At 54.6% G+C, this 11425-nt stretch overlaps 1 protein-coding gene across 1 annotated transcript; it reads left to right on the top strand.

Annotated features, from left to right (window-relative positions):
* Positions 1–4009: 4009 nt before the first annotated feature.
* Positions 4010–10162, top strand: Trmt61a (tRNA methyltransferase 61A). The gene is made up of 4 exons (XM_052184967.1): positions 4010–4089; positions 4540–4899; positions 7269–7535; positions 9018–10162. The coding sequence occupies exons 2-4, from the start codon at positions 4569–4571 to the stop codon at positions 9290–9292; spliced, it is 873 nt and encodes a 290-aa protein (XP_052040927.1). The 5' UTR covers positions 4010–4089; positions 4540–4568; the 3' UTR covers positions 9293–10162.
* The last annotated feature ends 1263 nt before the right edge of the window (positions 10163–11425 follow it).

The following is an 11425-nucleotide window of genomic DNA, read 5'->3' as shown; positions in this document are numbered from 1 at the left end:
CATTAGGGGATGGCCTTGGGTATAAAGGTGTGCTGAGTGGTAGGTAGACGGTGCAGCTGATACCCACCCTCCTCTACAGATACAAAGTAGAGGAGAGGCCCTGCGTGGTGGCCACGCCCCTCCAATCCCCGCACTCAGGAGGCAGAGGCAGGCGATCTCTGTGAGTTTGAGGCCAGCCTGGTCTACAAAGAGTCTGGGACAGCCAGGGCTCTGTTCCACAGAGAAACCCTGACTCAAAATATCATGCTTTCATGTTTAATCTCCACTCACATACCCTCACTCGCTTCTGGGCTAATAAAGCAAGAATGAGCGAACCCTTCATCTATGTATGTTTGTCAGAATATCTTCAGTCTTTGGCAGTCTGTCTCTATAGCCTTGGAACTCACGATGTAGACCCAGCGGGTCTCAGAGATCTGCCTGCCTCTACTTACCCAATTCTGGTCTTAAAGGCGAGGTGCACCCTGCCCTGTGGGACTGCAGTTCAAAGCCTAGCTTCAGAGACCTGATAGCACACTTGAGCCTAAGAGGAAAAGAAGCTGGAGATGCCTTTGGGGGGGGTGGGGCTCCACCAGGACCTCCAGCCACACCCACAGGGAGATGTTGGCTGCAAAGAACACAGAAGGAAGTACAGGAGAGGCATAGGGACCCTGCCTTTCTGTGGAGGCAGGCTGCCCTGAGCAAACTGTGGGAAGTATGACAGGAATTCCAGGCTGAGAGAGAATGTGAAGGTGTCTGGGTAGAAGGCTCTGGAGTGAAGAACTCGGGGCAGAAAGCCTGCCTGTCTCTGCCTGGGTGTGAATGAAAGGTCACCACTGTTCTGTCCCCAGCACTGCTGCAGAGCCTATTCCTGTCTCTCCTCGCTCACCTTGGCCATCTTCAAACTACTGTGTTGAGACGAGCTCCCGTAGACCAGGCTCTTCCTGTCTCAGCACCCCAAATTCTGACATTATAGGACTGAGGCATGATGCCCGAGTCAAGCCGCCATTTTCTAAGCCAATAAAACAACCTCGCATAAGGAGGTATTGCAGCAGTCAGGAAAATGAGGCAGATGGGTGTCTATCTGTGTCTTAAGTACAACCTAGTCTACATAGTGAATTCTGGGGCAGTCAGGGTTACATAGAGAGATCCTGTCTCAAAAAGTAAAAAAAAAAAAAAAGGTGGGGGCAGGAAGATTAGGAATTGAAGGCCAGCCTGGGCTCCGAGAGCTCTGGGCTCTGGCTAGATGGCAGCTGTGGCGTCAGCCTGGATTCTGTGCTCCCTGCAGCCTCTCCCCGCCTCAGAAATGTCTGCAGCTGCCTCCCCAGTCCCTACCCCTTTCAGGAAAGCTGGTTCTGCTTGAGCCCCAAGTGCTCAAGTTTCTGTTTGTAGAAATAGGAAGCAAAGTTATCTAGGCTGGAGGTGGGGGTGGGGGGCTCAGGGCTTCCTCTTTGTCTCCAGCTTCTTAGCCTTCTCTCGTTCCTTACCCCTTTCCATCTCCTATCCCAGCATTAAACCACACCCAGCACGGGCACAGGTTCCCGTGACCTTTGACCCCTGTCCCATTCTACTGCAGATACACGAAGGAGCACTGGCTCAGAAGTGCAGATATGCCCCCCAATAGTCCTAGGGTGACTACCCTTGGGACATTGTGCAGATTCATAGAGTATATGACAGCTATAGTGGAGGTGACAGCAGGGTAGGGAGGAGAAGGGGCCTTCATAGCCTTCAGATCACAATCTCAATGTGAAGCCCCCACTGGGGTGTTGCTTGGAAGTCCTGATAGCCTTCAGAGCAAGGAAGCACGGTGAGGGTCTTCTAAGCCAGCTGTGTCCCTGACTGGGGACCCACTGCTGTCCGTTGGACTCAGTAGCTGGTGTGGCAGCTTCTGTGTGAGAAGCTGGATGACATCACCCCCCAGATTTATGGTCCCGCTTCCTTCAAAATCACACACAAGTTATACATTAACCACAAAGACGGAAGGGGCCTCAAAGGAGTCCTAAGGTTTTTATTCATAGAGCATGGTCCAGTCCAGCAGGGCAAGTGGAGAGACAGGCCGGCCCGGGGGTTCCGGGTTCCACAGAGGCCACCCACGGTCCTGGCCCAGGGTGCATCTCCCTCTCTGCTCCCTTGCTCTTGGAACACAAAGGGGGAGTTGGCAGGGGTCAGCGCAGCAGGAGGCTCTTGACAACCCAGGCCCAGCCAGGCTCCAGAGGCCCTGAAGATGCCTTTGGAACAGCCTTCCCCAAAGGCATCTTCAGCTGCTTTTCCTCTGGGGCTGCCTCTGTTCTAGCTCAAGTGTGCTGTTGGTTCTCCGAAACTAGGCTTTGGACTGTAATCCCTCAGGTGGGGGTGGAGCACACCTTTAAGTCCAGTATTTGGGAGGCAGAAGCAGGCAGATCTCTTGAGTCTGAGACTAGCATGATCTACATAGTGAGTCCCAGACCAGCCAAGGCTATGTAGGAAGGCTGCCTCAAAAACAAAATTCAGTCCTGCTTGAACCATGCTGTCTGTATCATGTTACACAAATTAACCTTCTGTTTCCCATCTGTAAAGTGTAGGGGGGAGGGTTCAATGACATGAGAGTCAGCTGGCCGCATGCAGTATTTCTTCTTACTAGGAGAACTCAGTGTATAAACTGGGAAATCTCCCCACCACCACCTTACCAGCTAGGGTCTTCCCCCCCCCACCCCCAGACAGGGTTTCTTTGTGTAGCCCTGGCTGTCCTGGAACTCACTCTGTAGACCAGGCTGGCCTCGAACTCAGAAATCTGCCTGCCTCTGCCTCCCAAGTGCTGGGATTAAAGGCATGCGCCACCACTGCCTGGCGACCAGCTAGGGTCTTAAGGAAGCTGATTCTGCTTGAAGACTCCAGGCGGAGGTAGGCATGAGAGACAGCTAGCTCTGAGAAGGTAGACTGGAGAAGTTACACAGGAAGGACTGGGAAGCCAGCAGTGGGTAACTGGAACCAAGGGAAACCCCCGTTGAGTTCATAGGTTGGGTGGGGATGTAGTCAGGCCTGGTCTCCATGCCACCGAGAAGCTGGGGAAGAGGAACCTCCCAGGAGAAGTGGAAAGTCTTAACTCTCCGGAGGAGCAATTAGGATGTGTGCTGGGCTGTGTACCACCAGGGGAATGAAGTACCCTGTTAAACAGGGGTGGTGGAGCCATGGATATGTCTCAGCTGAAAGTGCAGCTTCACAGCATGGGCGACCAAAAAAGCCCCTCATTGCCTGTCCTCCCAGGGACATATTAAGGTCATATTAAGGTCAGCCAGGGCAGAAATCTAAAGAGGTCTGAAGTCAGGCACCTGAGTTTCTAGGGCAAGGACATTACAGGTTAACCTGGTCTGGCCTCAGAGGATCCCTATAGGCCAGCCGGATTCTAGACAAGGTAGGCTGCAATAGCCTCCTCTCTGGAGAGTGTAGCCTGAAGTTGGTCACTGCCACAGGTTCTAGATAGCTTAAGTCTCATTCCCTCCAGTTCTACGAGCAGAGAGGCCTGCAGGAAGACTGTCCACACTCTCTACCCCATCCCTATTTCCTTCTCCACTGCACACACCCAAGGAAGCCCCTCAGGCAGGACCTGGCCTAGGCCACTTTGCAGAATACTTCAGACTAACCCTACTCCTTTCCTTGTCCCCCTAGCTAAAGTCTTTGAGCCGACCCCCATTCCTTTGCCCTGCGGTTCCACTTTCTGGCATTTATCTTGGAGCCCAGACAGGGTGTTTCAGAGCTGTTTGCAATAACAAAATATCCTGGTGGGCTATAGTAGGGAGGCCCTGGGGTTGCATAGCTGTCAAAGTGCGCTTTAGGGTCAGGCGTATTCTGCCGCGGGCAGAAACTGCATGCACTGGGCAACCCTAGAAAGAGAAGCCGCTGGCGAGCAGGGCACTTTTATTTTGCACAGTGCTCGGATCTCTTAGGCAACGCGCAAGTATGCACAGAAGAAAACAGCCGCGGAGACGACAGCCAGGAAACGTCCTTTAGGAGCGCGCAAAGGACAGCGCGGCGACTCCCAGCAACCCCTGCGCTGGCTTGACGTCATCAAAGAGCACCGGAAGTACGGCGGCCGCAGCTGAGCCACGTGTGGGGCCGAGAGCCGGCTTAGGCTGAGTAAGTTTCCGAGCTAGGAGCGGCGCTCCGGGCTTGCTGGCAGGTCCTGCGCTGTTCGGCGGGAAGCCAGCCTTCCCTGCCGTCGGGAGCCCTCCGTGGAGACTCTGGGCAAGGGGTTACGGGAATCCGGCCTCGGAGGTGGCTTCTCTCTCCTGCTGGTGCACGCCTGTCAGAGGCTGTCGCCTTCACACTGGGGAATGGAGAAAAGACTATATTCTGGCCCTTCCTGTGTGGGAATCCTTGGGCTTCTGCCACTGCGCACTCTCTTGTGTCCTCCGAGAACAGAGCCCTCCAGAAGGGCTTCATGCGTTAGGCTATAGAGTGCAGCTCTGTTAGGTTGCCTAAGCAAGTCAGCTAACCCTGCTCAGAACCCAGCCCCCACAGACCTCTCTATCCAGGCCATCCTGCCTCCTGGTCCTCTGACCTCAAGCCCGCACACCACTTCTCCAGGTCCCTGACACTTGACAAACGTTAACATCATGAGTTTCGTGGCATACGAGGAGCTGATCAAGGAAGGCGACACAGCCATCCTGTCACTGGGCCATGGCTCGATGGTGGCAGTGCGTGTACAGCGTGGAGCACAGACTCAGACCCGGCACGGTGTCCTGCGGCACTCAGTGGACCTCATTGGCCGCCCATTTGGCTCCAAGGTGATTTGCAGCCGAGGCGGCTGGGTGTATGTGCTGCACCCAACTCCTGAGCTCTGGACAGTGAACCTGCCCCACCGCACACAGATCCTCTACTCCACCGACATCGCCTTACTCACCATGATGCTGGAGCTGCGGCCCGGCTCTGTGGTCTGTGAATCAGGTGAGCTCCTCTGGTGTCTTCAGGGCTGGGCACATATCCACAGCAGGAGTCAGACCCACAGTTAAGACAGTTTGCTGCCAACCCTTCCTGCAGTTGTGTGCTGAACTCTGTGGTTTTTATCCTAGCAACTCCACATGCCAGGGAGGGTGTGCCTGCAGGGAGGGAAGACAGAAACAGTACTAACTGCAGTCGGTTGAAATGGCAGCGAATGGGGGCTAACCTGGGTTGGAAAAGAAAGAGGAGGAGGTGTGCCCTAGGAGGATCAGAGATTATCTCCAGGCCAGCTCCCTGGAGGGAGGCTGGTTACTCCAGAGCTCATTGTAGAGAGAATTCTGTCCCATGCTTACTCACAGCCAGGCCCTCCCCTAGTTCCATCCAAGATTAGCACTCTCACTGATACAAGGCCAGGGGGTGACTATAAGTGTCTCTCACATACCCGCCCTTAGGTACTGTGGCCACTGGGTCAGCAATCTAGGCATGCACCTATTTTGCTAGGACCTCCAGGATCAGATGTGGCTAGATCCCTGGTGGTGTGTTTCTTTTTTTCTTTTTAAGATTTATTTATTTATTATATGTGAGTATACTGTCACTGTCTTCAGACACCCCAGAAGAGGCCGTCAGATCTCATTTCTGATGGTTGTAAACCGCCATGTGGTAGCTGGGATTTGAACTCTGGACCTTCAAAAAAGCGGTCAGTGCTATTAACCACTGAGCCACGTCTCCAGCCCTGGTGGTATATATTTCTTGTGTGCTAAGAAGCTAAGGTTTGGAGTCACAGGAGGTCCTATTCTCCCTGTTGCTGGCTTTCTGGGGCTTTCCATTGTCCTCTTCCTCTGAAGCAAGAGAGCGGATAGCAAGTCTGTTCTAACAGCTCTCCTTTTGTACCTTGCATTAGGAGCTGTGCTATCCACTATCCTCTCTCAGGCCTTCGCCCTGTTTCACACACCCCTGTGCTCCCCTGTGGTACCAGGTCCCTTCCCTGCCCTTCAAAAGACATGACAGGCTGACCAGTCAGTGCTTGTGGGAAGCTTGTTTGAAGATGACTTAGAGGGATCCCCAAACTCAGGGGGATCCTAGAGATCCAAGAAGGTGACCTTTGAGGTAGAGATAATGACTACTACCAAAAGCCAAAGAAAAGCGCTGATACCCCAAGGTAGACACTCGACATCTGGGTGGACTGGTGAGGAGAGCAGTGCGGCTGGATCAGGACATGAGGGCACAGGAGAGCTGAGTGGGGCACCTGCGGAGCGCTGGCAGGAGTCAAGCCCTGCCACTGCAGGGTCAAGGGTCTGAGTGACAGCAGTGAAGAACAGGGGCTGCCTGCCGAGCAGAGAGGGAGGGACCTGGCGGACGAGGCTCAGAGTGGGAGGAAGGAATTATTGGTGGACTGGAGGCGGGCTGGCTGTGCGGATGGGTGACTGCACAGTCTGGTCCCTGAAGTAGGAGCGAGTGATGGGTCCATATTTGCTCTTTGGGTTTTTGTTGTTGTTGTTGTTTTGGAGAGAGGGAGTTGAAAGAGCACTTCTACAGTGAGGCACATTGCAGGAAGTGGCCACCTGAGGGAGGAAGGCCTGAGAGAGAGACTAGCATAGCATGGGTACCTGGAGCTGTGGAAGGGGCAGCTATAGGGATGAGTGGAGAGAGAGCTAGCCTGGAGTATGTGAAGTCAGGTAAAGGGTAGCCCTGCCTCTAAGGAAGAGCTGAGGTCTGCTTTTTCGTTTTGCTTTTGTTTTTCAAGTCAGGGTTTCTTTGTGTAGCCCTGGCTGTCCTGGAACTCATTCTGTAGACCAGGCTGACCTCAAACTTAGATATCTGCCTGCCTTTGCCTCCCAAATGCTGGGATTAAAGGTGGCAACCACCACTGATTGGAAAGTCTGGTTTTTGACAGACTGATGACATTCGGGGAAGGGTGGTGCAGGTTGGCTTTATATCATGGGGATAGATTTAGCAGGGCTGGTGTCGTGGGCAGGATTGAGTCAAGGAGCTCATAGGGCTCAATGAGACAGGCAGCTGAGGCCAGACCCATGGGTTAACTGTAGTGTGGAAGGGATTAGGGCCTGGGATAGTGCAGGCCCAGCTTTAGTTCTGCCTAGACTCAATGTAGGCCCCACTGAATCTGTGCTTCACCTTTGTTCTGTGTGTAGGACTGCCCCGTCCTTCCCTGTGTCAGTACCACACAGCCCATCAGCTCCAGCCCCAGCACCCCAAACCCAAGACTGAGGCTGCCAAGAGCAGGCATGTAGCTCATGATGTGATACCATCCCTGCTCTCATGCCTGTTATGAACCCCTTCCTCCCGGAGAGGAGAACCATTGATGGGTGGGTGTGGTCCTCAAGGGACCCCTCAATGCTTCTCATTTCTCCTGCCAGGCACGGGCAGTGGTTCTGTATCCCATGCAATCATCCGCAGCATCGCCCCCACTGGCCACCTACACACAGTAGAGTTCCACCAGCAGCGGGCAGACAAGGCCCGGGAGGAGTTCCAGGAGCATCGGGTGAGCCAGTGGGTGACCGTGCACACCCAGGATGTATGCCGCAGTGGCTTCGGTGTGGTCCATGTGGCTGACGCTGTCTTCTTGGATATCCCATCACCCTGGGAAGCTGTGGGCCATGCCTGGGATGCCCTCAAGGTTGAAGGTGCGTCAGTGGTGTTGGTACGGGTGGGGGACTGAGCTTCTGGGTCATCTGGAACCCAGGAAGACATGGGTACCTGAGGGCCACACCATAGTAATGGCCAGATCACCACAGTGAGGACTGGCTCAGGCTGGCTGGAGACCAGGGTTAGAGAGATGGGTCTCATTCTCCAGCCAAGATGGGAACTCACTGGGGCCCTGGGGCCCTGACAGCTCCGTCCAAGTGCAGGCAGGATTTGCATGATGGAACAGGCCAGGATCCAAGATGGAGGTCATAGGCAGTCCCCTACCTCTAGCCGTTTTCTACAGCCTCCCAACACCCATGCTGCAGAGCCAGACAGCTGGACCCTTTTAGGGAAGATGCTGAGTGCAGAGGCGGGGCAGTGGGAAAGCCTGGAGAAAGAAGGTCGGCCGCGAGCCAGGAGGCTGCTGCTCAGTCCCAGGGAGCTCGCCTTTTCTGGAGAAGAAGCAGGCTTGGCAACCAGGGCTGCTCTCCGCCCAGCTCTGTACAGAGGGCGGGGGAGGCTCTCCTGCTGCCTCAGGTCCTGCCCAGACCTCTGTGCCCCACTGTCTGCTGAGGTGACCAGAGGGGAAACCTGGAGATCTACACCTCAAAGGTCCCTGATTCAGGGTCATTGTTCAGTCCAGCCTTGGTGAAGTCCACACCATACAAGTGAGGCTCCTTACAAAGCAGTCAGGGGCACCTCTGCCTTCTTTTTGGTCTTGTCCCATGACCCGTGTCTGCCTCTCTGGCTTCTTTCCCCAGATCTTCTTGCTCTGGGTCCTTAGGTGTTTTTTGGTAAGTTTGTTATCTTGTGACACCCTATCTCTGATGGCCTCTGACAAGGAATGTATCCTGTGATCTGCTGTTTAGTGACGGCGGACTCGCTCCTGGCATCAGGCCTCCTGTCTCATCCCTGCAGATGTCCTGTGTCAGGGACACTGTGGGTACCAGGCCTAGGGACATGCGTACACACTCCATCTCTGCCATGACTTGCTCTTGAGCGCTGCCAGGATAGGGAGAGGGCACTTCACAGTCCCTGGGCAGGCTGAGTAAAGCCTGTGGGCTGCCCCGTGGGAGGCAGCAGGGAGGAGCTCCAATCGTGCTCGCTGTAGGCTCCTCCTGTTCCCAAGAGCCAGCGACAGCCTCTAATTTTCTGTGACAGCAGCAGCCCACACACCGCCCCATGTTGCCCTGTTGTTAGAGCTATTCTCGGGACTGGCTCTGACAGCCCTGACCCCCAGCCCTACACAGCCTCCTATGAGGCAGGATGGGGATGCCCAGTGGCAGGAGACCTGGGCATCCTGGTTCGGGGCCTGGCTGCTGACCTTGTCTTCTGCCCAAAGGTGGATAGCTTCCAAGGCCCTTGCCTTGCGACTCGGCCTGAGGGCTTACAGTCTGCAGTCAGTCTTGAGGCAGCCTCAGATCCAGGGTGGGCTGCGGGTACCACGGCACTACCCTCTGACCCATGTCTTGCTCCCGCAGGTGGGCGCTTCTGCTCCTTCTCTCCGTGCATTGAGCAGGTGCAGCGCACATGCCAGGCACTGGCAGCCCATGGCTTCACAGAGCTCAGCACCCTGGAGGTCCTGCCACAGGTCTACAATGTGCGCACTGTCAGTCTGCCCTTGCCTGACCTGGGGGCCAACGACTTAGAGGTCAACATGGGCTCTGATGCTAGCCCCTTCCGAAGTGGCACACCCATGAAGGAGACTGTGGGCCACACTGGCTACCTGACTTTTGCCACCAAGACCCCAGGCTAGTGGGCCTCCAAATGAGTGCCACAGGCAAGCAGGGAGGCCGGAGACTGCCTTATATGGTCAGCCACTGCTGTGGGACTTGTGTTTAGAAAGAGAGCCTCCTGGGGGGGGGTGAGGGCGGGAGTAGGCTGGCCCTGCTCAGTCGGAGGAATTCCTGTCTCCAGAGAGGAGCCTCCTCACTGCCCAGCGCTGACTCTGCCCTGGCTTTCTGTTGTAAACATGACGTTTCCTCTCCATAGACTTGCCTGGGTTTTGAGACCAAATGGTACAAGTTAAGGGCGGCCGAAGCTCTGGGCACTGCCTGAAGCCTGGTCTGACCTGCAGGAGCGTGGACTGTCCCGTCTTCCCTGGTGCAAGGCTCCAGCCCTGGTGGTCCAGAGCTTAGCCAGAAGCTGTGGTTGAGCTAGTTAATCAGAAAGCCTGGCCCTACCCTCGTCTCCCTGTACTTCCCTGAGGCTGACTGAGGGACCAGCCTGGCCTTGGATCAAACGAGGTGACTCCATAATCCTGTGCTGCACAGGCCGTGTGTGAGCACACCTGTGTGAGCACACCTGCGGTTAGACATCATCCCATGGAGATGAGTGCAGCAGGGTCGGTCCATGCTTCCGGTGACCTGTCAGGCCCTTGTTGGAGCTGGGGTCAAAGGGGTCATAAAGGAGGCCATGCATAGGCTAAGAGCCATAGACCTGCTGCATGTGTCACCGAGGGCCTGGTGTCCATTGCCATATGTGGCTAGCTTCAAGGGAGTTCCAATGCTCAGGTCGTATTGGCATGGGGCTGCCCTGTTGGTGATGCGTGGACCAGCCATTGGGAGACGTAGCCATGTCATACCTGAGGGTACCTAAAGGAGCAATAAATGTTTGCCCCACTGCACTTATTCTCCTGGCTGCCAGAAGGGCTGCCCTTCGGCTGTGCTCCAGACCCGCTGCCCCACACCTGGCTTCCTGACCTTGTCCTTTCCTCTCTGCCCTGAGTGGGTATTAAGGGGTTTCTGAGCTCTAGGACAGCACCACAGGACTCTTCACAAAGGCATGTCCTGGGCTCCTTCCCACATTCCTATGAGGACCTAACTCGGCGTTCCTGGGGTTGGTTTCTCCTGCTGCCAGTGTAATGTCAACCGTAGGTCCTGGAATCCATGTCCTGAGGCCTGTGTGCCCACATTGCTGTCCAGGCTGCCAGGGTCACGGCCTTGTTCCGGGTTTGTCCTCCCTGCAGGTCCTGGCCTCAGCTCTAACACAACACCTAATCTAAAGGACTGAGACGAGGTCCCCAGGCATGCTCAACATAAAGTGGGTGCCTTCAGCACCAAGACCTGCTAAAGAGTTGTGAGCTGTATGATCTGGGCACCCCACTACCTGGCCTGACCAACCCTGGGGAAGGGCTCCTGGCCACAGGTGAAGGTCATCAAACAGCATTACTGTGGGACAGAACCTGCTCAGTTGTGGGACACACAGGCCATACAGCCAGTAAGGCCCATTTATGTTGTTTTTTTCCATATGGGTCTCACTGTGGTTAGATGTCCTGTAGAAGGGACCCTGGCCAGGCTGGAAAAGCCCAATCTATTTACTGTCCCTTAGGATAACTAAATTCTGGCTTTTGTAATCTCTGGGACTTGGAGAGTATCCAACCCCAGTTTACCTCTAAGCCCAGCCCAGACTGGAGTGCCACTGGCACTGGATCTACCCACAAGTCTTTGTGTCTCTACCACTCTGCTCAAATCATCCTCTTTTTAGTTTGTTCATTCCTTATTTTCTGGGGGGCGGGGTTTCTCTGTGTAGTCCTGGCTGACCTGGAACTTGTTCTATAAAACTGACTAGCTTTTTTTTTTTTTTTTTTTTAAGAGTATTTATTTATTATATGTAAGTACACTGTAGCTGTCTTCAGACACTCCAGAAGAGGGCATCAGATCTCGTTATGGATGGCTGTGAGCCACCATGTGGTTGCTGGGATTTGAACTCAGGACCTTTGGAAGAGCAGTCAGTGCTCTTAACCGCTGAGCCATCTCTCCAGCCCACTGACTAGCTTTAAAAAAAAAAACAAAAAACAAAAAACAAAAAAACACTAAACCACACAAACAGACAGAGCAGGTGGTGGCGCACGCCTTTAATCCCAGCACTTGGGAGGCAGAGGCAGCCT

Source organism: Apodemus sylvaticus, chromosome 6, assembly GCF_947179515.1.
Source record: "Apodemus sylvaticus chromosome 6, mApoSyl1.1, whole genome shotgun sequence".
NCBI lineage: Eukaryota > Metazoa > Chordata > Mammalia > Rodentia > Muridae > Apodemus > Apodemus sylvaticus.
Note: the sequence above shows the minus strand (reverse complement) of the source record. Positions and strands in the feature narration are given on the sequence as shown.

What these genes read in the sequence shown, in the direction of transcription:
- Trmt61a (XM_052184967.1), top strand. Translation starts at nt 4,569, where the DNA reads ATGAGTTTCGTGGCATACGAGGAGCTGATCAAGGAAGGCGACACAGCC. An exon ending in CTCTGTGGTCTGTGAATCAG is followed by an intron (nt 4,900 to 7,268) that starts GTGAGCTCCTCT and finishes TTCTCCTGCCAG; the next exon opens with GCACGGGCAGTGGTTCTGTA. An exon ending in GGATGCCCTCAAGGTTGAAG is followed by an intron (nt 7,536 to 9,017) that starts GTGCGTCAGTGG and finishes TTGCTCCCGCAG; the next exon opens with GTGGGCGCTTCTGCTCCTTC.